The sequence below is a fragment of the Cladophialophora immunda genome (assembly GCF_000835495.1).
Source record: "Cladophialophora immunda strain CBS 83496 unplaced genomic scaffold supercont1.2, whole genome shotgun sequence".
NCBI lineage: Eukaryota > Fungi > Ascomycota > Eurotiomycetes > Chaetothyriales > Herpotrichiellaceae > Cladophialophora > Cladophialophora immunda.
This window is the reverse complement of record NW_015622542.1, coordinates 6,509,936-6,535,571: the sequence shown is the minus strand read 5'-3', so window position 1 is coordinate 6,535,571 and position 25,636 is coordinate 6,509,936. Positions and strand designations below refer to the sequence as shown.

The 25,636-nt window shown below is 51.8% G+C and overlaps 8 protein-coding genes across 10 annotated transcripts; 3 read left to right on the top strand and 5 right to left on the bottom strand.

Moving 5' to 3' along the window:
* Positions 1–135: 135 nt before the first annotated feature.
* On the bottom strand, positions 136–4,561 carry PV07_04446 (uncharacterized protein). Its single transcript, XM_016391249.1, has 6 exons — positions 3,282–4,561; positions 1,174–3,155; positions 940–1,125; positions 736–886; positions 568–666; positions 136–506 (listed from the first exon to the last, which is right to left on the bottom strand). The coding sequence occupies exons 1-6, from the start codon at positions 4,116–4,118 to the stop codon at positions 483–485; spliced, it is 3,279 nt and encodes a 1,092-aa protein (XP_016253151.1). The 5' UTR covers positions 4,119–4,561; the 3' UTR covers positions 136–482.
* A 252-nt stretch (positions 4,562–4,813) lies between these two features.
* PV07_04445 lies at positions 4,814–9,107 on the bottom strand. 2 transcript variants are annotated; one of them, XM_016391247.1, is made up of 9 exons: positions 8,694–9,107; positions 8,602–8,625; positions 8,337–8,529; positions 7,893–8,267; positions 7,266–7,838; positions 7,109–7,214; positions 6,795–7,055; positions 6,315–6,742; positions 4,814–6,257 (listed from the first exon to the last, which is right to left on the bottom strand). In XM_016391247.1, exons 1-9 carry the CDS (start codon positions 8,970–8,972, stop codon positions 4,993–4,995), a joined length of 3,504 nt encoding a protein of 1,167 aa, XP_016253149.1. In that variant the 5' UTR covers positions 8,973–9,107; the 3' UTR covers positions 4,814–4,992. The 2 variants fall into 2 exon arrangements, with proteins under 2 accessions (XP_016253149.1, XP_016253150.1); XM_016391248.1 differs by lacking the exon at positions 8,694–9,107 and having other exon boundaries at positions 8,602–8,684.
* A 360-nt stretch (positions 9,108–9,467) lies between these two features.
* On the bottom strand, positions 9,468–10,770 carry PV07_04444 (uncharacterized protein). Its single transcript, XM_016391246.1, has 4 exons — positions 10,590–10,770; positions 10,203–10,539; positions 10,073–10,137; positions 9,468–10,017 (listed from the first exon to the last, which is right to left on the bottom strand). The coding sequence occupies exons 1-4, from the start codon at positions 10,630–10,632 to the stop codon at positions 9,488–9,490; spliced, it is 975 nt and encodes a 324-aa protein (XP_016253148.1). The 5' UTR covers positions 10,633–10,770; the 3' UTR covers positions 9,468–9,487.
* A 529-nt stretch (positions 10,771–11,299) lies between these two features.
* PV07_04443 (uncharacterized protein) lies at positions 11,300–12,382 on the top strand. The gene is made up of 2 exons (XM_016391245.1): positions 11,300–11,541; positions 11,596–12,382. Exons 1-2 carry the CDS (start codon positions 11,434–11,436, stop codon positions 12,250–12,252), a joined length of 765 nt encoding a protein of 254 aa, XP_016253147.1. The 5' UTR covers positions 11,300–11,433; the 3' UTR covers positions 12,253–12,382.
* Positions 12,383–12,641: 259 nt separating this feature from the next.
* PV07_04442 lies at positions 12,642–15,031 on the top strand. 2 transcript variants are annotated; one of them, XM_016391244.1, is made up of 6 exons: positions 12,642–12,706; positions 12,798–12,921; positions 12,995–13,169; positions 13,255–13,793; positions 13,841–14,670; positions 14,723–15,031. In XM_016391244.1, exons 2-6 carry the CDS (start codon positions 12,825–12,827, stop codon positions 14,843–14,845), a joined length of 1,764 nt encoding a protein of 587 aa, XP_016253146.1. In that variant the 5' UTR covers positions 12,642–12,706; positions 12,798–12,824; the 3' UTR covers positions 14,846–15,031. The 2 variants fall into 2 exon arrangements, with proteins under 2 accessions (XP_016253146.1, XP_016253145.1); XM_016391243.1 differs by having other exon boundaries at positions 12,642–12,921.
* Positions 15,032–15,127: 96 nt separating this feature from the next.
* Positions 15,128–17,291, top strand: PV07_04441 (uncharacterized protein). Its single transcript, XM_016391242.1, has 6 exons — positions 15,128–15,280; positions 15,336–15,360; positions 15,414–15,473; positions 15,535–15,562; positions 15,616–15,961; positions 16,017–17,291. Exons 1-6 carry the CDS (start codon positions 15,235–15,237, stop codon positions 16,916–16,918), a joined length of 1,407 nt encoding a protein of 468 aa, XP_016253144.1. The 5' UTR covers positions 15,128–15,234; the 3' UTR covers positions 16,919–17,291.
* A 56-nt stretch (positions 17,292–17,347) lies between these two features.
* On the bottom strand, positions 17,348–19,285 carry PV07_04440 (uncharacterized protein; the record flags this gene model as incomplete). Its single annotated transcript, XM_016391241.1, has 1 exon — positions 17,348–19,285. The coding sequence occupies one exon, from the start codon at positions 19,283–19,285 to the stop codon at positions 17,348–17,350; it is 1,938 nt and encodes a 645-aa protein (XP_016253143.1).
* A 301-nt stretch (positions 19,286–19,586) lies between these two features.
* On the bottom strand, positions 19,587–21,860 carry PV07_04439 (uncharacterized protein; the record flags this gene model as incomplete). Its single annotated transcript, XM_016391240.1, has 1 exon — positions 19,587–21,860. One exon carries the CDS (start codon positions 21,858–21,860, stop codon positions 19,587–19,589), a length of 2,274 nt encoding a protein of 757 aa, XP_016253142.1.
* Between the last annotated feature and the right edge of the window lie 3,776 nt (positions 21,861–25,636).

The following is a 25,636-nucleotide window of genomic DNA, read 5'->3' as shown; positions in this document are numbered from 1 at the left end:
GGATTTCTCAGAGTGGCGCAGGCGCGGAGCTGCTTTGTCGCCGACCCTCCGCAGCAGCCAAGCGCCCACTTTTCAACGACGGCCACCTGGGAGACAGTTGATATTGATTAATATGGCAATAATAATGATTAGTGTCATATCATTAAAGAAGCACACTCTAGTATCTGAGTTCTAAGGAACCCAGATAAACTCAGGCAGGGAAGAGCTGAGTCAAGGGCCGACAGGATCTAAAGCGGCCTCGACAGATTCGTGATACATAGCGGTATGTCCTTGTATTCTAGAGTCGCCACGGATAATCCATCGACAAATGGACAAATCCTCACCAAGAAGCAATGCTAACCGCTCGAAGATAGGGGACGGCATTTTCTTCCAATGTGGTATGGAAATACAACATTTTCGCAGTAACTGCCACTGTTGAAGAGTGGAAAGTTTCATCCATATCCGACAGCGACAGTGCATTTGACAGTAAAAACATGGGGAGATCACAGCAGTGTGCGTTTGAGAAGCTGTATAAGTAATTAGCAGGTCAATATACCGCGCGAAGGAGACATCGGGTCTGCCGCTTACGTCCAAACGTTCCTGCTCAATTTGGTGTCGACTCAACCCAGTCTCGCCAAACGTTCGATTAATCAAATCTGTCTTGTTCTTCTGGACTTGCTGGACATACTGAGGGAAGATAGTTAGTGTATAAGGCCCTTCATGATGTATCCAAATGTTGCAATCTCCGGGACTTGCCTCCTCTATTGAATCTCTGACGATGTAGCGGATTGCCAGTACGTCCCGTTGTTGTCCGAGTCTGTAGACCCTATCAAGAGCTTGTTCTTCGGCCATTGGGTTCCACTGGGGTTCCATTAGATGTACCCGATTTGCTGCTGTTAGGTCCAGCCTAGAGCATCACTGAGTTAGAGAACGAAATGGAATGGGAATAGCCTGACGAACCCGCAACCAGCGCAATCAATGGATGCCAGCATGACAAGACAGTTGGAATCCTCGCGGAAGGATTTCAAAGCATCACGCCGCTGTGATAGTGATTTGCTTCCATCGATTCGCTGCACTTTGAATCCGTCTTGTTTGAGAAAGAGCTCAATGAGATCCAACATCCGCGTCCAACAGGAGAAAACAACACTGTAAACGGTCAGAGCCAACGAAGTAGAGGTTATGCACATCACTTGCCTTTTGTAAGGTCGTTCTGCTGATTCAGATCTATCTTGTCGGAGATTCTGGACGAGGGCCAGAATCTTGGTAGAAGGCCCCAACTCGGCTTCGAGTAGCGTCTGGGAGAGTGCACCACCTCTTGGACCGGCACGAGAAGAGCGCGAGCTAGCCTTGCTGCAAACGGGACAATCCAGGTCATCGGCATTTCGCATAGTTTCGTTATTCTGAGCCAGCCGCAAACACCTCTGACATAGCGAATGCGCACAGGCCAAGTCCAGCTCCGTGAGACCAACGTCTTCGACATCTGCAAACGGTAGATGGCACTGGTCACATCGATCTTGTTGTAAATCAGAATCTGTCATGAACCCTAGACCTCGATCCTCAGCAGCGGCTAGCATTGCTGGCGACAGTAGCCCTGTGCTGTGGTTGCAAATTTGTCGGAGCTTTGTCAAAGTTGGCAAAATATTGCCTAAGGCTGTGACCGTCCCAGCCTCGCCATCAGGACCAAAGGCCAAATTGGAAGCTCTTTTCCTGAAGAATTCGTAGATACTCCTTTCCGCTGCACTAAGATCAACGGGGTAAATGATTGCTTGCCTTTTGGGAAGGTCACCCTGTTTGAGGTCTGATTGCTTTGTCCGTCGCAGCGAGGTAGCCCTAACAAGGGTCTCCAAAGTCCTGAAACCTTCATCTCGCCCGGACTTGATAGGATTCGCGATATAGTGGTTGAATGCATGTTTGGAAAGGAATGGGTTAATTCGGAGAAACTTGAGAATTGCACCGTAGTCTTCTATCATGTTCTGAACGGGGGTCCCGGTCAGGCACCATCGATAGTGAGCCCTCAGGTCACAGACAGCACGATGCTTGGCTGAATTGGTGTTGCGAATCTCATGTGCCTCGTCGAGAATGATGCGATGCCAAAAATGGGAAAACAGGGGCTTCTTAGCGTGTCTGGACCATTCCGTGGTGAGTGTCTCATAGGTCGTAATGACGATGTCATGAGTAACAGATGTAAAACTCGAGATTTTCCGAGCTGCGCCGTGGTAGACATAAAGTCGCAGCTTGTTTCTCTCAAAGTGTTTTTGGATCTGCTCCTCCCAAACGGGAATTGCTGTCTTCGGGGCAACAACAAGAGATGGAGGCTGCGGGGACAAATCCGCCTTACACTGATCTTCATTGCCAATGCCAGCGGCTTTTGAAGAAGCGATGAATGCCAAGGTAGTCAGAGTCTTCCCGAGGCCCATATCATCTGCAAGGAGGCCACCATGGCGAAAGTCAGCGCCTTCAGCTTCAAATGCCTTCGTAACCGCATTGAGATGTCTCTTTTTCCCACAGAAGTCGCGGACCTGCCACAAAGATGGGAAACTGGACCCCTCAATCGTTCCGTTTTCTTTTTCGAACATCATGACTAGGGCCAGCATTTGGTAGTCTTTCAAGGGTGTCTTCAAACAAGTGGCAATCCGAGGCTTCACAAACGTGGTGGGGCCACGAGCAGACTCAAAAACCTTGAGCACGCGAGCATGACCAACCTCGTCGAGCACCGGTTCATCAGGACAAGAATAGGAGGCCGCTGTACTTCTGTACCGCTCTTCATTCATGTCTCTCCCTGGCCGGGAGAGGTAGTGTGGGTTCGAATATGGCTTCGTAGGATCAACTTGCCAAGGATGCTGTAAGAATAAATTGTGTGTTGATAGCAGAGCTCCGACTTCATCGGCATCATTATTCAGCCCATATATGATGATCTGAAGCTTGTATTCTCCAGGTGGCATCTTTTGCTTGTGTCCGCCGCCGTCCTGGAGTACAATAAAGGAATGAAATGCGACAGTAAACCGGCTCTTCAGTTGACTCAGGGTTCTGCCAGCGGAAGCATCAGTGACACCAACAAACTTGCCTGATGCTCTTTGATACAAGAAAACCAGTTCTTCTTCCACCTTCAAGTAGAGTTCGGTGTGAGGTTGATCGTTATCTGGAACAAACTTTGAGTTTGAAAATTTGGCGTGGATCTATCATATGATTAGCATCTCGTGGACTCAACTTCTTGGGCTATGCTGCTCTAGTCACATAGAACGAGTCGACCGGGAGGCCAAAAGCATTATTGCTAGAAACTTAGAAGGTAAGGGCAAGCATACCATTCCAAAACAAGAATCACACTGCTGCAGAGTGAGGTCGGCATTGTAATCACAATCAATCTGTCCTTCATCGCTTGTAGTTGGACTCGCTATGTTGGTTTCGCTTGAATGCACATCGCCGGACGATGTTTGAGACCGTACCTCGCACGATGAAGATCGCTCTTCGTCAAGCAAGGGAGCAACTTGTTCTTCATCTTTCATCGAAAGCTCGGCCGCTTCAAGTTGAAGAACAGCCTGATCAAAGTCAAAGCCCGCAGAAGAGGACGTAACTGGAAATTCTTCTTGCTGGTCGGGCGTGCGTGCGATCACTTGATGATCGGCGCGCTGGTGCATGTGACTAACAACAACGTTTTCAGTCGGCTTATAGCTGGACGGGTCCTGGTCGTTTGGGCACATCGTACGCGAGGTATGCAGTGCAGAACCCCCTAGTAAAGACTCAGAGAAAGGGAGACCATAGTTTTCGATTTCACCTCTATGTTTTTTTGGGCACGGCTCGAAATCCAACGTGAAGTCTGATTCATCGGTGTCGACACCATCCCCATTGTTTGTCAGACATCTCTTTCTGCACTCTGGGTACTCTTTGCAATCGGGCACATTGGTCTGCGGTCGATCTTGGGCAAACTCAGGCGCGTCTCCCCATGGTGATAATGCTATCTTGGTGTCAACCTGCATCGACTCAGGCTGGAAGGTGGGGTCAGGAAATTCGAAGCCTTGTTGGATGCCATCAAAGTTAGCTGAAGGCAGGAAGAAGCCGTCTTGGATGTAGGTATTCGCTAGGAGCGGCGGGACATTCTCGTCCACGAAGACGTATCGAGGATCTCTTGCAAAAGGGTCCATGTATTCCACATTGTCGGCTTCGTTTTCTGTGTTTCATGTCCAATAGAGGTGCTATCACCTCAGGATCTCAGCGAGAACAGCGTGCAAAGACAGCGGCCATGTGGCCGAGACATGGCGGTCGTTGTAATACATGACTTGGGAGGGAACGGCGGGATACGAGAGAGCATTATGAATTGGCAGGCAGAACGCTGCAAAGAAAGCCCATCCTATCAGCAGCGAGGCTGCGCCCAACTGCGCCCTGTCTTGGTGAGCCATTGAAGGGCGGTGAGATGTGATCGAAACGAGCCGCCCGCCAGGGAGACACAACACCAAAGTTGTGGAAGCATGAAACTCCCATGTCGGGCTCTCTAGCTGTTCTGAACGAAGCCCCAAGTAGTTTTCGTAGATACCAATTCCAGGACGACATGTAGCATCTGATGGCGTACATGCTCATAGAGGGAGCGTAGGCTCACTCCCAGGCCGACTCGTATTATTCTGTGCACGGCTGCGGCAGAAAACCCAGGCGGGCTTCGTGAACGCCCTTGGGCCTGGCGAGCTAATGCTAGCCTAGTAGCCTCGTCCCTCCAGTGCCTCCACCACGACGGTGTCAGCCTTGCAATGCCCAATCCTACCTATCTAGCCTAATGACCCTATCGACTGAAGAGGAGTTGTTGCGTTCCTGGTATTGATCAATCTCTGCAATGGGAATGATCAGTGTTCATTTCTTGTCATCTTCCTAGTCTCCAGGTTTACTTCGAGGCCACTGCTGATGAGGCATGGCAGAACGACAAGCTTTGCAGATTTATCCCACTTTCCAGGTGACTATCACACGCTCCCGGCTCATATCCATATCAACTTCATCTGCCCAGCTCATTTACCTTCGGTATCGAGGTACCTATTCCTTGGCTCGCCTTGCGGATTTTGTAGACTCGATCAGCTCCTCCCAAGTCACGCCTAGCCAGGTGGAAATGTTCTTGGCACCCTTCGGTTCCACTGCGAGCGGATGGCCAGCCCTTAAGGCCGGATCTACTCCAGACTCCAACAGACATTTTACAAAATAAGCTGCATTCTCAGTTCGCTTGTTGCAAGCCCTGTGGAGTGCAGAATATTTGACAGGGTTTTTAGGACGATCGTCAGCTCGTGCACCGTTCTGTATCAGCCATCTCCCGACTTCAACCGAGCATCCGCCGTCTGCTTCGACTCTGAGAAGTTCATTGAGATCCCTCAGAGAAAAGCTCCTTTTGAGAAGCTCCAAGGTCTGAATGACGACCCTTTCCGCTTCGACATTTTTTCGACGAAGAAGCGACCGAAGCGGTTTGAATGAATAACGATAATCTTCATGAATGTTGGTTCCGTTGTCAGTCAAGGCGGATATAGCTTCCAGCCGTTTTTGTGGAAGGGATAGACCAATTGCGTGATCGAGTGCCGTACCCCAATTCACCAATCCACTCATAGGGCATTCATAGGGGAAGTCACTTCTGTTGCGGTCACAGCCAGTGGCGAGAAGGTACCTGACGACTTCGAAGTTGCAGGCTCGAATGGCCACATTGAGCGGCACCACTTTTTCGGCCGTACCAATGGCGGACCTTGGTATATCGGCCTTGTCAATAGAAAAGCCTGAGCTAACAAATTGCGCCACCATCGCAGGATCAGAGCTGCGCAGAGCGACGATGTAAAGTGTATCTGCGAGTTTTTTTGGAATGTTCCCAAGCAATTTCGAGACGAATCCTACTTCCCCAGCCTTCACTGCTTCTGTTAGAACAACTTCGACACTCTCAGGGTCGATATCTTGGATAGCAGGGTGTTTCGTCGTGACTGGGTTCTGAGTTGGATGGCACTGGTCCATGTGTTGAGACAGACTTTGTCCGGACTTGAACCCGATTTCGCTGAAGGCGCAGACAGACTCTGGACATTTAAATGGTCTGTCATGGCCCAGCAGATGTTGGTCTCTCTCCTTCCTGTTGTCAAATCCATGTCGGTGATGGCGGCAAGCTATTCTGTCACACTTGTAAATGAACTGTCCGTATAGGTTCTTGAGCGTCTGACAGGAACACTCAGGTCGATGCCTCGTGTCAGGACAGAGCATGGAGTCGAGAGTCTGGTAGAACTTTCCATAAATAGCGAATATGTTTAACGGGCTTTCAGAGTCAAATAGCGTGACTAGCAAGCGGAATGGTGGTCAGCAGAAACATACTCTTGTCGGCTAATCCAACTTACCTGTTTGAAGGCTGGTAAATGGTGCCTTGAACCTCATATACGCGTGTTCCTGGGATAATATTGCTGAGAGATCAGGCCAATTGTTCTTGATAGAATGGAAATCCTGGTTCCTCGGCTGGATCGTGCTGGAAGGCGCAATTTGATTGAAGCTTTCCATGCGCTGGACCAGATCCTGAACCTCTTCGCAGAGAACATCTCTTTCTGGTTTCTTTATTTGGAGTTCGATATAGAGATTTAGATGGGCGATCCATTGAGTTGCGGCGTAATGGAAGAAAACAAACTGCCCAGACAGTATAGCTTGCTTAATATCTTCATCTTCCTCATACTCGAGACATTCGAAGCCGAGAAATGTAATACAAGTTCGGCAAATATCAAGTCGGGCATATTGGAGATCAATGAAAAGCTCGTTTTGCTGATTCGCAAGGAATCTATACAAGATTAGCATCGGATTTCTCAACGAGCCTTTGGGTGTTGAAATACTGTTTCGCTGTGAAGTGGACAAACCGAATGGTGTCATCGTCTTGAACTTCAACAATGGGGCCGCAGAGATGTAAAACATTGAGGAAGACTCTGCTCTCTTTTGATATGCTTCTGACCCCCTCTCGAATCGAGAACGCAGCCTCGAGTTCACGCTTTTGAAGCGATACCTGGGAACCAGCAATCCAGCTCAATATTCTTTTGACTTGACCGCGGTCGATTTTTGATAGCACTTCTGTAATCCGTAGTAGGATGCGACCGTACCTATCAGAGCAATGTCAATGCCAATTACCCAGGCCTCTTCGATTGAGTCTCACGCTTCATCCAGGCCACGAGGAAGCGCACTCAACTCCTCTTTAATGCTGTGCAAACTACTCAAATATGAGATATTATCCAGCACGAGCCTGGCGTAAAGAATCATCCCTACTTGTCCATTAGCTCTGATATTATTCTCCATCGTCACTGTGTGCCTACCTTCTGATTTAGACGCAAGTGGTGCAAGGAGGTTCCTGATCTCTGCAGCGGTACATTCATCAAAAGCGCTGCAGCTGAGCCATTCATTGGTCCTCTCTCGAACAAAGCACTGAATGTCTGCGAGATTGTTAGCCTGAAGATGAATGCGAATTGCCTCACGCCGCATGATTCTCAAGATGTTGTCTTCGCCTCGACTACTGATCAGTAACTTCACTTCATTACACTCCTTTTTTGCCTCCAGGAGTGTCCTGAGGAGGAAAGATCTCTCATTCTCGTCGATCTCGTCGACCCCATCTACCACGATGTACGTGGGGTTGGACATCTGAAGCATCTTGACGAAGAGAGTTCTGAGGCAGGCAGTGTTGCTTGAAACTCCTCGGTAATTGCTTTGAACTTCGCGACAGAGGGCCTGGTGCAAATCCACATTCTCCAGCGCTAGTTGGAAGATCAGCGACTGAAGGACTTTAGCCGTTGTCAATTTCTGGTCCTGGAAACTGAGGAACGCAAATACTGTGCAACTGTCGACTTGGCGTTGAGCGATGTCGACTATATATGCCGAAAGATAGGACTTTCCTGTCTCCACTTAGGACAATTGCCGACGAAAATCTCGATCGGAGCCAGATATACCTGCGCCCGGGATGCCCTCAACCCATAAGATCTGCTTTGTCTTGTTGCTGGTGTTGAGCCAGGCGCTGAAATCCCCATTCTTTTCGATCCATTTACCAGAGTCTGGAGAGCGGCGTTTTCGAAACGTCTCAAGATCATCATCGTACAGTCTTGGGGACAAAGATTGCTGTACAGTAGCAAAGTCCTGACGACGCTGAAACTCTCCATCGCGCTCATAGGTCTTCAACGCTTCAGCATATGCAGCCTGCGCATCCTGGATGCTGGTCAGGGTGACTTCGTTGCTGATAAGAGCGGCATGCCGCTCAATGTTGTTCATGATGATCGTGATCTTGTTGCCATACTTTGGCCACATGGATTCAAAGTAGAGCTCCCACTCTGCATTGCCGTGAGCCACGAGCATCTGTTGTGCCAGCCTTGACGGTTCCCGGAGGTTCCTTTACTTACTCTTTGATTTGAAGAAATTTAATGCTGTAACATGAAATTCCAAAATATCGCGGAGAAACACCAACAAGAGCCTTTTCAGAGTATCGTTAGACTTGAAGAGCTCAAGGTATTTCCTAAAATGAGGCAGCCGATCTCCAATTTGCCCCATTGTGTCGATGATCTTGTCATAGCTTTTCACAAGGGTGCTGGAAATCTGTGCGGCATCGGTATGAGCTGGTGCTTGATTGCTGCCTGTTTAGATTGGCAGAGGAGTTGAGTGCCATACCTGGATCAAGAATTTGATGGGCCCCTGGTGGTGATAACAAGGTCAACCCAATGGCCATAACCATTAAGAACTTCTAACTTGGGGCTCCCTACCCAGATGAGTGAAAGCAGGTCCCCCTTTGCCTGCGATAGAACATCGAGAACTCCGACATATTGCTCCAGATTTTGGAGATATGGTCTGATTCTGTTCAAATGCCTCATGTTCCCTTTTCGGTCTTGTTCCTCTTGGAGTTTCGCCGTGTAGTCGTAGACGTCGTCTATCGATGTAAATCTGGAGAAATCGTAGTCTTGGGGCCGTTTGAGACTCTTGAAGAACTCCGTCTTCGCGATTTCATACGCTTCTTCGAAGTTGGAAGGCAGCAAGGTAGCCATTGTTCAACCTTGTCTCAGGATGCACCGCAAATGTCGTCGCGGTCCGTCTTGAAGAGATTGAGATGCCTATCACCTTCAAGATCCTAGCACAATTAACACTAGAAGTGCATCAATGCCGAATTCAAGCGAGACTTGGGCTCAAGCTTTGAAAGAAAAGGTGTCAAGTCTGCCTCACTTTCGAGAAGAGCGCCCTGGCGACTTCGCCTGCCCAGCCTCGACGCCCGAGACACTACTGGGGCCAATCAAGACTCGATATTGATACGAGGCATTGGGTGGCGATGTCCAGTTCCGCTGGTCGCGCTAAGCGGCGCCGTGCATGCCTGCGCCTCTGGAGAGGCTGTCTGAGCTCCAATCGCCAAAAAGGAGAATTCAGAGTGCATACATAGCCATGGCAACCTGGACACATCAACATCAACACATCAGCTGACATGAGTTCAGTCGAAGAGATCATAGGACGTCAGAACCCATATGCAAATCGCTCTGGAGAATAATACTTTTGACTAGCGTGCTGCGCTCTAGAAGTTATGAGCCCCGAGATCCTCCTGCATTTGCACCAGGATCGATGGATGCGTGGCTTTGAAACCCAGCCTGGCAGCACGGTCTCCCTTCACCAGCATGTTCGCAGCTATCAGCGACCCGATCTCTCCTGCGCCAGCATCTGCCGACGGCACGCTTTTGGGTTCTGGCGAAGCCACGACGGCCTTGGCATGCAAGACTTTCGCCAGTGCAGAGCTCAAGTCCTTCCAAGCGACCCTCTCACCGTGAATGATGTAATACCTAGAGTAGGCGCTGCCCGTAGGCTTCTCCGTTCCGGCGATGCCCACGATCTTGGTGAGGAACCGGACACCGTCGCCGACATGGATCGCACTAGCCACTGCCGAACCGTCGCCAACATATGGGGCGACGCCTAGCTGCTTTGCATTCGAAGTCAAGATGTTGTACGCAACTCCTAGGTTTGGCACAGGCCCGATGTTAGGGCCGTAAGTCATTGCGAAACACACAATATAGGTAATGATCTTTCCCCGTTCTCCTGCTTCGAGCACCCCTGTTCCAGATCAGTACCCATGAAACCAAAGGGATAGGGAGCCGGCAACTCTTACGGTACGTCTGTTGGTCCATTGAACATGCTCGGAACAATTTGTCGGATGTCGTCTTCGTTGTCGTCCTATGGGCCAGGTCAGAATCATACTCATTCCTGGTCGTTGAAGAGGGGAGAGCCGGACATTCCACACTTTGCTGTCGGGATTGAAATTGCCGCTCTTGCCATGGTCAATGAAATTGCCCGTTCCAGATATATGGATCAGGGTGCCCTTGGAGTGCTCGGGTCTTTCTTCCATGCCTGCGATAATCGTCCTGACAAAGTCGCCATCGAAAGAAGTAATCGCATTGACGACTATATCATGTTCCTTGCTCAAAGATTGCACCAGTTCGGCGTCGGAGATTGTCCCATGGACTATTCGATCTGCCTTGGCGGTGACTCTGAACCATTCGTCGACATTCGCGTTGCGCAAAAATACCGTCAGCGGCCACGCGGGATGTGTCTTTTTGAGGTCAATGGCTAAGCGAGCTGGCATTCGGTCAGTATGCGGTCTTGAACTCTCCATGGAGGCTACCAACATCCAATGAGGCCGGTGGCCCCGAAAAGGAGTACTGAGGGCATGCTGAGATTCGGCTAGTCCTGGTGTTGTAAAGGCGAGATGTTACTGCTGGCAAATGATTGCTGTGACGGGTTTCCTCGACGCAGACATATGGGGTGCAGATGGCTGAAGCCCATAATATACCCACCTGCAATGACAACTGCCATCGTTGAACACGCGGCCATCCGGTAGACAGCAATGATGGGTTGGTAATGCATCCATTGACGGGTTACTCAGATGAATCCACGCTCCGGACGCGCAGATCTTTCGTATGCATGGGGTTCCAGAAGATGCGTGGTTTTAGATAAGCCAAACCTTCGGCGAGACTTCATTGTCGCCGAGCGAGCGAACCAATCGAGGCGGCCAGTTCGTGCCATTTGTGGGCGGTGATCAGCTAATCCTTCTCGATGCTGCTTTGCTTTCTTTCTCTTTCAGACAATGCTCGAGTGCCTGCATTGGCTTCTACCGTCAAGATGCCCGTCGGGATCCTCCCAAGCAGAACTTTGACAGTTTGACTTCGTCCACCATCAGTCAGCGGTCCACTACAACAACGGAGCATGGGAAGAAGAGCAGCTGCGAAGCCTCCGTCTGGATGCACATGCTCTGTAATTCAGGTGGGTGCTATGCTTTGACCATGACCGCACAGAGCGATGCTCAGAAGAAGCGGGGTTCGTGTCCGATCCCAAGACACACTCGTATTCAGATGTTAAAAGGAACGACTCAGAAGCTCTTTCGTGGTGCCGGTTCTTCACTACTATACAGCCTTCTTCTTCCAGAGAGTCCCCGTCAGCAATTTTTCACTTGTCACATCTGATCAAGATACTATGGAGCAACAATATCTCAAGGGCAAGACTGCCATCGTCACCGGCGCAGGAAAGCCAAACGGGATTGGAGCTGCCTCTGCCATTGCACTCGCAGAACATGGTGCCAATGTATGCCCTTCGTTCCCATTGTGATGACAGTCGGCGTTGACAGTTGACGTCCAGGTTTTGATCCATTACAACAACTCGGCCGGACCAGCAGAGGAAGTTGTTGCTAAAATCAAGAGTCTTGGAGTCCAATCTGTCGCAGTCAAAGCCGATGCGTCGAGCGCCGAGTTTGGAACCACGCTGGTCAACGCCGCTTTGAAGGCTTTCAACACAAAAACTGTCGACATCATCGTCAACAATGCTGGGTTCGCCACGCCCAACATCCAAGGCATCGCCTCTGTGGGCTTTGACGAGTGGGACCGGGTGTTCCGTATCAATGTGCGAGGCCCATTTGTCCTGATCCAAGCAGCGCTGCCGTACATGGCGACCGGGGGGCGCATCATCAACATCGGAAGCATCATTTCGCGTCTTGGTTCATGGATGTTGCCCGTCTACTGTGCGTCCAAAGGTGCTCTGACCTCCATGACAGTGGCGATTTCAGAAGAGCTCGGTCCCAAAGGTATCACCGCCAATGTGGTGTCTCCAGGCCCCATTGCCACTGATCTGTCCATGGAGGGTTCGCCAATTGGAGCGAGATTGAGGAACAACCAGCACATCAAGAGGGAGGGCACGCCGAAGGAAGTCGCTGAGACGGTGCTGTTCATGGCGAGCCCGGGGGCGTCGTATATCACGGGTCAGGTTATCCATGTGGACGGAGGGATTGCTTTCCCATAAAGACAATCGGACTCCCGGAATGCCCCGTGATGGAGACATCAAAAGGCGAAAGATGAGGACATCCGTAGATATCCTTGATGCCCGGACACTTCCTGGTGGCCGAGGCAAAGGACGAAGGACTGATTAGGACACTGTTGAATGCATTCCTTTGCAAGTCATCGACCCAATTAGAGAGTCAACAAGATGCAATGTGAAGTAGAGGCAAGAATCTGACAGTGAGACCCGATCAGGTACACGTTAGACACTACTTCACTCGCTGTCCCTGAGCCGAGAGACCCCCCAATTCCCTGATCCGTATCTATAGCCAGATCCGCGAATAAGCGAGTGATTCCAAATTCCCCCTCACAGCCTCGGCCGTTGCATCTTCTATCCACCTTCGCATCCCTCACCGTCCCCTGTCTAACTGCGGGACGCGCCCTTTCCGTCTACTTTGAGTCCTTACTCAGCTCATCGGGTATGGTTCTTGATCCTGTAACGAGAGTATAAATCTCCCCGGATATCAAAGTCGTCGCAATTGCTGACACTCCTCATTCTGCTCACATTAGCCCGACTCCGAACTCACCAACACCGCCATGGCTGCGCCGACTATTTGCATGGGGCAGTACCTCTTCCGAAGAATCAAGCAACTCGGCACAGAGCATATTCTAGGCGTCCCAGGAGATTTTAACCGTTCGTCTAAGTTGCACCCTGCGAAGATATGTGCAAGACACCACGCTGACCTCATGTCTCGCTCACATCTCAGTCACTCTTCTTGATGAAATCTACAACGTCTCGGGCTTGAAATGGATTGGCTGCTGCAATGAACTCAACGGCGCGTATGCTGCCGACGGCTACACCAGGATCAAAGGCTCTCCGGCTGTGCTGGTCACGACTTATGCTGTGGGGGAGTTGTCTGCGATGAACGGGGTTGCCGGAGCGTAAGTTACCCCTTGGTTGGGATGATTGACTGGTGCGCCTACCAGTTGCTAGATCGGGCAAAATGACTGACATAGGCTGCGATAGATACGCAGAGCATGCGGGCATGATTCACATCGTTGGGATGCCAGCACGGTCGATGCAGAAGGCGCGGGCAATGCTGCATCACACCATGAAAGCTAACATGGATCACGCGACCTACATCCATATGGCAGCACCAATTCGGGAAACCCATGCGTATCTGATGGACGACAAGATTATGGCCGAGGAGATAGACAGAACCATTGTGGCCTGCGTACGGAGTCGACTCCCGGTCTATATCTACGTTCCTGTCGATGCGGTGCAGGTGCAACTGGACGCGAAGCGACTAGAGACACCGCTTGACGTGGGTGTGCACAACGGAGACGGCAAGATCGAAGATCAGATTGTCAGCAGCATTCTCTCGCTGATTGAGAAAGCTTCAGACCCGGTGATCTTGGCCGATGTGCTCACTGTACGCCACGGTGGCCGGGAGTTGGCCAGAGAGCTCGCCGAGCTCACTCAGTTTGCGAGCTACTCTACCCCACTGTCGAAAGGCGTCATCGACGAAACTCTCCCTTATTACAATGGGCTGTACAATGGGAAAGGTAAGTAGCCTCTGCATTATTACTTGTCACCACTGACCCATCATTAGTGTCCTTCCCTGGGGTGGCTGAGGCTATCGAGCACTCGGACCTGGTCCTAAATCTCGGCCCACTCCTCTCAGATTCCAACACTGGAGGTTTCACCAGAGAAATCAAGGACGACTACCTGGTGCTCCTCGGACACGACTCCTGTCAAGTCAAAGATCAGAAGTTCTATGGCGTCCATTTCCTGCCGATCCTAAAAAAGCTGGTTACAGAGCTGAAGGCAAATCCTCAGAAATACAACCTTCCTCGCCCACAAAAGGCGCCGAGAACCGAGACCCCAGTACTGAACGACTTGAAGTCTGGAGAGATAAAACAGTCTTATGTCTGGCAACGGCTCGGTCGGTTCTTGAGGAAAGATGATATCCTTTTGGTAGAGTCTGGGACAGCCCAATTCGGAATGCCAGACGCCACGTTTCCACCCAATGTCAAACTCATCACCCAGACTTTCTGGTCTTCTATTGGATTCACGGTCGGTGCTTGCTTTGGAGCCCTGATCGCGGCGAAGGAGCTGAAGTATGCCGGACGCGTAGTCTTGATCGTCGGCGAGGGAAGTCTCCAGATGACAGTACAAGAGATTGGATCATACATCCGATATGGCTTTAAGCCCATCATTTTTGTCATCAACAACAACGGATATGCCATCGAGAGAGCAATCCATGGACCAGAGCAGGGGTACAACGACGTCAGCATGATGTGGGACTACCAAAAGATGCTCGGGTTCTTTGGAGCCAGAGAGGATACTGGTGTCAAGGCAAAAAGCCGGGCCACTAAGACGGTCGAAGAGCTTGAGGCAGTCCTGAAAGATGACGATTTCGCTAGTGGAAACAGTATTCAGGTATGTCTTGCCATTGATGAAATTGACGGTCTCGGGGCTAATACGTTTCTAGCTTTGCGAAATCTTCATGGACACATTTGATTATCCGTGGAGACTGACCGAGCAGATTGCCATCTCTAGGGCGCGGACGAAGCGGGATGCCGACAAGCTGACTGCGGCGTCGGGCGAGGCATGATCGTCTTCGCTGACGACGGATCATGGTTGATATGGAGATGCAATCTGTCCCAGAAACAAGAGCTTCTACAGTTCAGTGAGGGCAAGGCGGGGCAATGAGCACCTACCTAGACTCGGTTGTATGTGCATATAGTATCAGCAGCCTTTGGCGAGGCTGAGGTCCCCTTTAGCAAGGCTTTGATTTCACGGGGAGGCACAGAGTCTAAACCGTAGCATGTCTTGGCAGCCATGACCTCATTCGCTGCGCTTCGACAAGAGCGACCTGGCACCCTGTGGTGGCATAGCGCGACAACAATGTTCACCGACCCTTGACCTCCTGCTATTCTTCCCATTATATCTGCTTTCTCACGATCTCTACCCACGACCGACGTTCATTTGAAGCCTTCCACAATGGAAGAGATCGCCCCAGAATATGATGTTATCGTCCTCGGCACAGGTATGACCGTCATTCCGACCTCAACCCCGCCTTTTGTTGACCCGACCTTCTCTAGGCTTGACGGAATGCGTGCTCTCTGGGTCAGAATCAGCGCAGCTAGGTGTGGAGGCATTCCTCGCTAATTCGAGTACAGGGTCCTCTCCGTCAAGGGCAAGAAGGTCCTCCACATCGACCGAAATGACCATTACGGCGGGTATGAAAACCGCAGCCCTCACAAGATGATATCGGAAGTTCGACTGACCAGGAATAAACAGTGAGGCTGCATCCGTCAATATCGAAGCTGTAAGCAAGGCGATCCACAAGAGAAGGAATCTGTCTGACACTTCCCTATCTAGCTCTTCAAGAGATATGGGAACCATAAATCGGGCGAAGAGCCATGGAAGAAATACGGCCGCACCAACGACTGGAACATTGATCTAGTGCCCAAGCTCTTGATGGCAAATGGCGAACTCACCAACATCCTCGTCTCGACCGATGTTACCCGATACCTCGAATTCAAACAGATCGCAGGCAGCTTTGTACAGCAAGGCACAGGTCCTCGCGCAACAGTTGCCAAAGTCCCATCCACCGCTGCCGAGGCACTAAGTTCACCACTGATGGGCCTATTCGAGAAGAGAAGGGCAAAGAAATTCCTGGAGTGGGTGGGTGCATTTGAGGAGAACAACCCAGCAACACACAATGGTGGGAACAATATCATCACGGAATACCTCCGGATGGTGCTGATAATCTGCTGCAGGAATGAATATGAATCAGTGCACCATGAAAGAGGTCTATGACAAATTCGGGTTGGAACCCTCCACGCGAGACTTCATCGGTCACTCTATGGCCCTGTACTCGACCGACGAGTACATCAACACACCCGGCATGGCCAAGGAGACTGTCGAGAGAATCCGTCTCTACGCCAACTCGATGGCGCGCTACGGCAAGTCACCGTACATCTACCCGCTCTACGGTCTAGGAGAGCTTCCACAAGGCTTTGCTCGTCTCTCCGCTATCTACGGAGGTACGTACATGCTCAACACTGCGGTGGATGAGTTTCTCTACGACGGCAACAGAATCTCCGGCATCAAAGCAACCATGCGAGAACGAGGCGAAGAGAATGAAGAAGGCATGAAATTTACCACAAAGACCAAGATGATCCTCGGCGACCCCTCCTATTTCCCCGGCAAAGTCCAAGTAGTCGGTCACCTACTCAAGGCCATCTGCATTTTGAACCACCCGCTTGAGAAGACCGGAGATTCCGATTCCTTGCAACTCATCATCCCCCAATCCCAGGTCGGTCGGAAGCATGACATCTACATTGCCATGGTATCATCGGCCCACAACGTCTGTCCCAAAGGATACTACATCGCCATTGTTTCCACCATTGCCGAAAGCTCCGCAAACCACCATCTTGAACTGCAACCGGGACTCGAAAGACTTGGCCGCATTGAAGAAAAATTCATGGGACCACCAATCCCCTTATACCAGCCATTGGAGAGTGGTGTGAACGACCAGATCTTCATCAGTAACAGCTTTGATGCGTCGAGTCACTTTGAGACGGTCACGGAGAATGTGAGAGACATTTATCGAAGGGCAATGGGAGAGGAGCTGAAAGTGGAGGGGTTGAGGGAGGGCCAGACTCTGGCTGAAGAATAAGGACAATCGCACTGGGATGGAGCATTTAGCTTTCAGAAATTGAGCGAAGGCCTGAGGACACGGGACAACTTGATACATATGCATGACGGTCAACCAACGCACAGGCGGCCTAGGCCGATGGTTGTAGAGGACCAGGATAGTAGGACGACTGTCAAATCCACCCATTTTGCACAAGGCGTCTTGAGAGGGGCCCCCCCAATATACAAAGTACAAGGTGATGCAGCTTAGAGATTGTTTTCCCTTTTGTCGAGTACGAATCCAGCGCTTTGCGGCCAGTATTAACACGATCTGGTCGTTCTTGGAGCACCATCGTCCCACGTCTGGCACGCAGGAGGCAGGCCAGCCAGCCAAGGGAAGAAGGACAATATCAGAGGTGAAAGTAGTATATCCTCATTTTCTTTGGTAAAAGTAGTCTAGGGACTTCAGCATCTACTTGGAGATGTACAGACACTGGGATTCCTGATTGCTTTTCTCGGATTCTGTCTCCAAAGCACCCAGCCCGTGCATCCAACAGCCCCGGAATTGGCTGCCTCGCCCCTTGACCACGCGCCAGTACCGGGGATGCCGTGGACACAGCGGGCTGCTGGGCAGATGCTCGGGGATGCTCAGATCAAACTGCTGGGCGTCGTGCAGCATCTTGCGGATCTTGGACAGACATTCGGGCGAGTTGACTCTTCTGTCGCCTTGTTTGGCGTGCTTCATCTCGCCTTGGTCGGCCTGAATGTCCATGTCGACTTCTGCCAGCTTCACGTCGTACCAGTCCCCGGCCAGGATCCGCTTGCTCTTGCTCTTGACCCTCTTTGGCTTCTTACCGGCTGGTTTGGTTCGACTGTGACCCGAGGTTGCGTTGCTGTCCTGGCTGGTGCTTCCACTGTCCAATCCACCTTCTGCGCTTTCTGTTCCTCGTGGGCAGACAGACCGCCCCCCCGGAGCGTTGTAGTCGAAGAAAAAGCCCCTCCACCGCCCATCTACTCCTTCTTCCGGCAGCGGCGGGGTGTGTATTCGACGAGCCTCGCTTGGTAGATAGCTGGTACCTCCTCTGATACTGATGTCAACCCTCAGGAATTCCTCTGTCTCTGCGCTAGGGCTTCTTTTAACTTTGTATGTGGCCGTCTCATCAGGAGTATTCGTAGGCACGATGCCCATGCGCAAGTTCCGCTGGCTGGAGGTATATGATTGCACGCCGGAGAGTAATTCACCACTGCTTTTGTGGTTGTTGTCGATCTCGGATATAATGCCTTGCACGGTCCGCGGTTCCCTTTTCGTTTGCTGCGAGAATGACTTATCTGAGAACGTTCTCCATCTCAACGGCTTTATGACCTGAGGTGGCCACAGCGAGGTCTGGGGTGCCTGCTTTATCTCCTGCAAGATGCTCGTCACACGTTGGAGTGCTTCCGAGGTATAATTCCTCTTGAGCTGGCTGGTATGGTCTGCCATTGGCGCCTCTCGTGCAATCGGAGTCGAGTGAGGCTCCTTAGGTATCGATGGCGTCTTTGTGCGTTTGGGCAGACTCGCATAGCGGATGTAATGGAACGGGTTCGTTAGGATGATTTTAGGGTTGATTGAACTCCTACGAGATGATGTTTGGCCTTGCCGCTCAGATGACTGAGGCTTTTGCTGCAGTCTGCAATGGAAGTTGTGTTCCGCAAACTCCTTCTCCACCTTTATAGAGCTTGGGGTGGACAATTCGGTAGCAGGAACACTCTTTGATGGCGGTGTCAGCGGGGTTTGGTCAGTTCGGATAACAATGATGTCGCCCAGGCTCGTCTGCGCCTCTGATCCAGTCGAAGACACGCGTCGTGCAGAATCAGCAGAGGCCTCTCTTCCCTCGACGCCGGCATTCCAGGAAGGAGATCTCGCCAGGACACGCCTCAGCTTCAGTCGATGAAGGGAGTATGGACGGTTCTCTTTTGATGGATGTGATCCCGATGGAGGCGAAGTCTTCGTGGATGCCCCAGAAGAACGCCGTGATGAACGGAGAGAAGAGAGTTCGACGGATGGACCAGTTCCTGGTTTCGAGGAGAGTGTGACTTGAGACCGAAGAGAGTGTGACCCTGAGGGAGAGGCACCAGCGGTAGGGCGGCTTATTCTACTGACATGGTTGTGCAATCTCGTGTGTAGAGCATCAAAGTCTGAATAGAACCGGAAGAACGGAGGTCGTGTGGTATGATAGGAATCTCGCTGGGGCAGTGTCCCAGGACTGATGTCGGCAGTGGAGTTGCTATGCGGCGAGCCATCAAGTCTGGGAGAGATGTCGAAGTAGGAACTGAACTCTTTCTTGAAAGGAGCCGTATCTTGGTCTCCTGCTTGACTCTGAAACTTGAAGGTAGAGTTACCGCTTGCAGAGGGGTCTGTTTGATACTCCATGGCCAAGGTGTCGACGAAACAGACAGATCCGAGCGTCGATATTCGAAGATGAGAGTTGTGATCTGAGGCAAGCTCTCCGCAACCAGGGGAAGAAGGAGGAGAACCACAAGGCGGCAGTGAACTGAGCACTTCTTTTAGGATATGCAGCAACCGGGGTATAGATAGAACAATCAAAGAGAGGTAATGGCAGACTGGGGTGGTCTCGCATGGTGAAGGAGGCATGTGGCACTGCAGCAGGAGCATCCATTCACTGCTGGAACGAGAGGCAAGGGCGACCAGACCAGCCTTTGGCCGTTGTCACCTACTTGTCCTCCAAGGCCATCTTCTGGATGTCTTCTTCAACCGACAGCAAGCCCAGCGCCCAGTGCACCCGAGTAGAGCTGGACCGATCGATGAGGCTCCGATCGTGGTTCACAAATTCAGACTCGTGCTGTTCGGCAGCAGCATCCGATGGCTCGCCACTGGGCGGGGACGACTTTGGTGATGCTCTGCTCATGCGAATGTCCTCGCTGTGGGCCGCCAGAGTTCGCTCGTATGGAGGTCCTCGTCCTGCTTGACCCATCCGTTCCCAAGCAGTCTCGCAAGCGCCGGCAATGGCGCCCGATGTACGCCATCCACATCTGCGTTCGACATCTTTCAGTTTGCTTATTGTCCACCCTCGTTGCGCAGCGTCGGTGTATTGAATTGCTGCAAACAGCAGGAAGAACGTGCTCTCCATCAGGTAGCCTGCGAAACTGGGATCGAGGGCTCCGCTCTGGCCATACAGCTGCCTCGAGTACAGTCCTGCACAGATCTTGCCCACCATCTGCGTATACTCCCGAGTGAGGTGTCCGGTGACACCGGCAGCAACCATTGCTGCCGGCGGCATCTCGGGGTGAAGCCGTTGCAACGAGATACGTCCCACGTAGTAACATGCCCATATACACGCAACCGCGCCATTCTTGTATATGAGCGCCGGCCCAAAAGGTGTAGCGACGGGGGGCCCGTTTTGCTTCAGAGGCTCGAATTCTGGGCCCAGGGACTCTGCGAAGGTGTCAAAGGCTTTGCTTATCTCGTTATACTCTGTGAATGCTTTGGCAGTGTCGTCCTCGAGATTGCTTGGTGGCGTGGCCTCCTTTCGCTCCCGTTTGAATGCAAAGGCCGAATCCTTGAGGTTGGCGTCCATGGATCGAAAAGCCGAATCCACCTGCGGAGGCTCGGATGCAGGCGGTAGCATTCCAAGCATAGGAGGACCGGTTGCCGGTCCAGGGCCAGGGCCAGGGCCACTTTGTAAGCCGGGTTTACTCTGCCTGACTCTGCCTTCATTGGCACTGGGAGCAGGGAAAGGTCTTGCTCCCGCCTGAGCAGCTGCCGGTTTGAAAGGTGCGGAAGCCTTCTCGGAAAGTGATTCTGCAGCCGACTTTGGCTGAGATGAACCGTCCTTCCTACCTGGCGGACCGGGGGGCCCTTGAGGTCCAAAGAGCCATTTTGGTGGCTTCCATTGTCCTCCCTGAGCAGCCACCGCTCGTTGTTTGCGCCCGCGATCTTTGCCTCCGAAATCAGCCAGGCGTGCCATGACCAGGAGCAGATGATCCAGAGTGGCATACGGGTTCTCCGACCGCCCGATTTGACCTCGAGGTGGACAGTAGATCCAGTCCTCGAACGGCATAAGTGGCCGGTCGCCGGAGACCATGCTCTGAAAAACATCTTGCTTGCAGTACCACCACCTCAAATCCATCTTCGCCTTGAAATCTTCGACGTCTTTCTCAGTAAGATCTGGCACCGTCGGACGCGAGCTGAAATCTGGTTGGAATTGTTGGTCATAATTTACACGGAGGCCTGTCAGCCGGGAGACGAGTCCCTGATCAACCTCCCAGTCGGTGTCGTCAAGCAAGGCCAGAGGGATTCCTGCCACTCGAGCATAGTTCTCTTCGGTTAATGCAAATTGAGCTGTCCACTGATTGACTCGTGCTTTTGCCCCGGTTCGCATGCGTCTCGTCGTTCGAGTCAACCCGGCATAGTCGTGCTCCTGGAGGAGCCTCATTGCCCCCGACAAATGGAGATTCCACCGTGAGTGGTCGCCAGAGACAACCTCATAGTATCCGAGCAGCAAAACTGTAGCCAGCGTTGCTATTTCATGCCGCCGCTTCGGGAGTCCCAGGAGTTTTCCCACTCTTCGGACAGCACAGGTAAAATGCTTGATTGCAAGGTTTTCTGAAGAGTTGTTCAATTTCGCGAGATGAAGGGCCCCCAACGCCAAAATGGCATGTGCAAGTGCCATATGCGACAAGGCCAGAGCGGGTATTGAAAAGTTCCAGAGAGTCCGAGCAGGCGCCGCGATGGGACTGTAGTGATGTCTCTCGAAGATGGAGATCGTGTTGCTCGTGATTTCAACGAAATGGCAAAATATATGCTCGTTTCTCTCGTCGCGAAGCGGTGATTGTGCAACTGTCGGCCGGTACGTCGCGACAGTTCGATATTCTGTCCTTCTTGGAACGTACAATTTTGCGGCTTGTGGATCGAGCTGTCCGGCACGACCGAGGATTTCTGTGAGATTGTTTGCCGCATCTTGATATGACAGGTTCGAATCTTGCATCTCAACATCGAATGGATCGTCAGGATCATCATAATCATCGTCGTCCAGGTGAACTGTAGGACGGGGAGGCACAGAGAGACCATGGAATGAGGCACTTAGAAACTCCGGCTGATCTGTACTACCATGCGCAGTGTATTGCCCAGCCACATGTTCTGCGAAGAGCTTAGCACCGGATAAAAGAGCTTAACGGATGACAATTGTATTCGCCTACATACCCTCTATAGGTAGAGGTGATACGCCGTACTGGTAAGACAGAGGAGCACGCCGCTGTTGAAACTGTGCAAGAACCGGCTGCTGTGATGCGAGAACGTGATTGCTGGATGGGAATGTTGACGCTTGCGTCTGGATTTGCGCCAAAGCAGGGTTCAAACCCCACGTCGCCGATTGATCCATTAATCGAGGATCGAGAGGAAAGAAGGCCGTCGAACTTCCAGCCTGATTGTCCGATGAGGTGAACCCTGGTACATTTCCTCCCGAGGTCTCGGCAATGCCATGGTAGGGGAGGTTTGGCAGATGCTGAGCACCCTGCCATCCATACTCTGTGTCTGTAACCGGAGCGCTTGTGTGAGTAGAGAGGTTGGTTGGGGCAAATGGCATCGCATGGTAGCTGGCGCTAAAGGGTAACTGATTGTAAGGCGTAGGGTTCGTTTGACCAAAGTCGTGCGGCAATCCCAGGTATTCTTGTCCTGGCTGCCAACGTTGGTTGAATGCAGTTGTGACATCGCGATCTTGGAACGATAACCGAGGGTCAGTCTCATGGGCTGCGTCGGTCTGTGCTTGGTTCTTCTCCTTGTACACAACAGGTTGAGAGTATCCCGCACATTCGCGCTTCGACTTGATGCAGTTCTTGCACCTCTGATTTGAAGTTAGGATGCGTCGACGATTGTATGTAGAACCGAGGAGGAGGCTTACCGGCTTTTCTTCTCCGCATTTTATTCTGAAAACACCTGTTAGCTTGTGTCGATTGCGAAGGGGCCCTCACAATGACAGCTCCGAGCATAGAAGTGTCTCTCGAGGAGAGGAGCTTACCGTCTTTTGCGGCATGCTTGTTAGACAAGATGTCAGTGTCATTGCTTTGCAGGTAGTATACGAAGACAAGATCAAACTCACTGAGACAGCCAGTCTTGGTCCGTTTCTTAGCGGCCTGCTTCGGCGTGGCGTCGACCACTCCCGCAGCATCTTCCTCCTCGTCTGGCTTACTGCCAGATCTCTTGACATGAACGAGTTCCTCTTCTTCAGGCGTAGGAGACATTGAAGACCTAATTGTCGGGCATCAGGACGAGTCTGTCGATAGATCATGTATCGAGGGCAATTGGGGAGTTGTGATTTTCAAAGCGGCCAGCAATGAGCTGATAACAAAATAAAGGCTGGACCACACATTGGGAACAAAACAGTTTAGAGTGGGAGGGAAGTTCCGCGAAGCCAGGATGTGCACTGCGGAGAATTGCTTGCTGTTGAGCTATTGGGGTCGGCAGCAGAGCTGGGTATCGGCCTGATGTTCCATACCCTTTGCGATAGCGCACAATTCTGCTCGAAAGAAAAGGGAGCCGGTTTCAATGCATTTTGCTAGGCCCGATTGCGGTGAGGGAAGGAAAGAGGACACTCCGGGGACGTGGAATATCATTCCCTAGAAGCACTGGAATCTGCCGAGGACCGATATGTCCCCACTGAAAACACGGTGGTTGACTTACCGGCACCCACAGTATGAGGAGGTTGTGATACTGGCAGTCTGTGCAGCCGCATATGCAGAGTGACGGGGCGTCTCAGATGATTGGTGGGTTCGTGATGAGCGACAGAAGGTCCTTCATGTGGTACAATAGGGAAGGGCACCCTTGCCGTGCGCACAAATAGTAACAACCGCGAGAGGGATGGGGTGGTCCAAATGAGCCGGCATGTTGCGAAAACCAGCGAAGGGCAGTTTGGTACCTCACAGGATGCTAGGAAAGGAATGCAGGGGGGGGTTGTGGGCAAGGTGGCGGCTTGCAGAAGCAAAGTCACAGGGTTGGGCACTGGCCAGTAAGCGTTTTCCAGGAAGGAAAAGTCAGGATGGAGAGCGTAGGGCTGATTTGTGACGAAAAAGCGGTGCTAATGAAGCTTTGTACTTGGTGGAAAAGGCCCCTAGCACCTCGTTCCGCGAGGGACAAAGGTGTGGCGGAGATGTTTGAGACATGGAGGATATTGTTGGATCGACATGGGTACAGTCTGGCTCCTTTCCTAGTTCGGGGTGAGCTTTCTTCACGACCCATGCTGCAGCTAACGGGCTGGGACCACCGGGGAGTCTCTTCTCTGCTATAAGCTCCCCACCAAGATATGATGATATTGAAACCCATGAACCACCTAGTATCGGTGGAAGGACCTGTATTTTTTCGTCCTCTGCGGTGGAGAAGTTGATCTTCTGGCGCAGATGGGCGTCTTGGTCCTTGATCAGTGGCCGAACCCGTCAAAGGTTACCCTCGAGTGTTACAATGCTGCGAGTCAGGTCACATTGATGGACTGTCCATCGTGAACAATCGGCTCCAAGATGGATCGATGGATCGACGAGATGGTCGTCAACCCCAAGTGTTTGCTGCATAGACGAGGCAGCGAGGGGGAAGACGATATTCATTCCGCGCAGTACTCCGTAGGGTAGTAGGGTCGACGAACCCGCGCTAGGCATGCGAGCTTCAGAGACTCCTCAACATGCGTTGCCTCTTTTGCCCCACTGAAGTGCAGTCAATAGTTCTTCGCAGGATGGCGGCTGGGAAACCTCTTCGAGTTTTGGAGGGCTGGTGTGTCTGCCACGGGCTGCCTCCTGCATCTCTTCATCTGGCGATCTTCTACCGCATGTCAACACGTGGCGCGCACAACGCCTGGGTCGGGACGCTAAGCCAGGATTTATTGAATCGGGGTTGAGACAATGGCCTGTTCCGGACGATCTGCTACCTGATGCAGGCTTGAAGCTGCACAGTCGTTTGCACAGCAGCAGCCCAAGGGTGCCAGGTCCCCGAGTCGCCGCCCTGCATTGAAAGGACCGGGGTGGGCCACCGGCGTAGAACTTGGGTTCGAGGCTTTGAGGTGGAGCCGTGGGCTGGGTAGAGGCCAGTCAAGAGGGAGATTTCCCTGGGTGACAGGGTATCAGGCAACTCGTATCTAATGGGTACCTTGGTGGAAGTGGCGATGGAAAGGAGTCGAGCCATTGGCGGGGCTTGAGAGCTATAGTCAGAAAGAGGTTAACCCATGTATGCACAATCCGTATGGCTGTCTGCTTCTTCTCTTCTCGCTGGTCTCGGGGCAGGGAGGGATTGTTCGCAGCCCGGCAGGGCTTATGAGGGAGAGGTATAGCGCCCATGCGGTCATAGGAGGGAGAGATGCCGGGACCCCAGTCGGGATCCTTGTCTGCCACGTCTTTGTTAGCCTAGCAAGTCGTGCCGAAGACGCAATCCGATTGCAGGCGTAGCGAGCAGGTAACGCCATCAGCAAGCGGACGAAAAGGAATAGCAAATTTTCATCGATCAAAGGGAGAGCGAGACGAGGGACTGCGAGGAGGAAGGGGATTGTCGCTACCATCACCATGGGCCTCGGTGGCCCTCATCAAAGTGTGGTCTTGGCATGATGCAAGTGTCTCATGAGCAGTGATGGTAAAATACGTGAAATCTATTCCTTGACGAAAGAATAAACGTTCTGAAACCGAAGATTCGATATAATACCGAATTTACTTGGCCCCCAACGTACTAAAAAAGTACGCTATAATGCTAGCGCCTAGTAATTTATATGAGGAATGTGTTTCGTCTATAGCA

Excerpts from the sequence above, each read along its gene's own strand:
- PV07_04441 (XM_016391242.1), top strand. The coding sequence starts at position 15,235 with ATGGAAGAGATCGCCCCAGAATATGATGTTATCGTCCTCGGCACAG. Across the intron at positions 15,563-15,615 it reads CATCCGTCAATATCGAAGCT|CTCTTCAAGAGATATGGGAA; the intron begins GTAAGCAAGGCG and ends TTCCCTATCTAG. Across the intron at positions 15,962-16,016 it reads CAACCCAGCAACACACAATG|GAATGAATATGAATCAGTGC; the intron begins GTGGGAACAATA and ends AATCTGCTGCAG.
- PV07_04445 (XM_016391247.1), bottom strand. The coding sequence starts at position 8,972 with ATGGCTACCTTGCTGCCTTCCAACTTCGAAGAAGCGTATGAAATCGCG. Across the intron at positions 8,626-8,693 it reads ACCTGCTTTCACTCATCTGG|GGGCCCATCAAATTCTTGAT; the intron begins GTAGGGAGCCCC and ends TATCACCACCAG. Across the intron at positions 6,743-6,794 it reads GTCCACTTCACAGCGAAACA|ATTCCTTGCGAATCAGCAAA; the intron begins GTATTTCAACAC and ends AATCTTGTATAG.
- PV07_04443 (XM_016391245.1), top strand. The coding sequence starts at position 11,434 with ATGGAGCAACAATATCTCAAGGGCAAGACTGCCATCGTCACCGGCGCA. Across the intron at positions 11,542-11,595 it reads TCGCAGAACATGGTGCCAAT|GTTTTGATCCATTACAACAA; the intron begins GTATGCCCTTCG and ends GTTGACGTCCAG.
- PV07_04446 (XM_016391249.1), bottom strand. The coding sequence starts at position 4,118 with ATGGACCCTTTTGCAAGAGATCCTCGATACGTCTTCGTGGACGAGAAT. Across the intron at positions 3,156-3,281 it reads GTGATTCTTGTTTTGGAATG|ATCCACGCCAAATTTTCAAA; the intron begins GTATGCTTGCCC and ends ATCATATGATAG. Across the intron at positions 1,126-1,173 it reads GCAGAACGACCTTACAAAAG|TGTTGTTTTCTCCTGTTGGA; the intron begins GCAAGTGATGTG and ends GACCGTTTACAG.
- PV07_04444 (XM_016391246.1), bottom strand. The coding sequence starts at position 10,632 with ATGCCCTCAGTACTCCTTTTCGGGGCCACCGGCCTCATTGGAT. Across the intron at positions 10,540-10,589 it reads GGCCACCGGCCTCATTGGAT|CTCGCTTAGCCATTGACCTC; the intron begins GTTGGTAGCCTC and ends ACCGAATGCCAG. Across the intron at positions 10,018-10,072 it reads AATGGACCAACAGACGTACC|GGGTGCTCGAAGCAGGAGAA; the intron begins GTAAGAGTTGCC and ends GATCTGGAACAG.
- PV07_04442 (XM_016391244.1), top strand. The coding sequence starts at position 12,825 with ATGGCTGCGCCGACTATTTGCATGGGGCAGTACCTCTTCCGAAGAATC. Across the intron at positions 12,922-12,994 it reads CGTCCCAGGAGATTTTAACC|TCACTCTTCTTGATGAAATC; the intron begins GTTCGTCTAAGT and ends CTCACATCTCAG. Across the intron at positions 13,170-13,254 it reads ATGAACGGGGTTGCCGGAGC|ATACGCAGAGCATGCGGGCA; the intron begins GTAAGTTACCCC and ends AGGCTGCGATAG.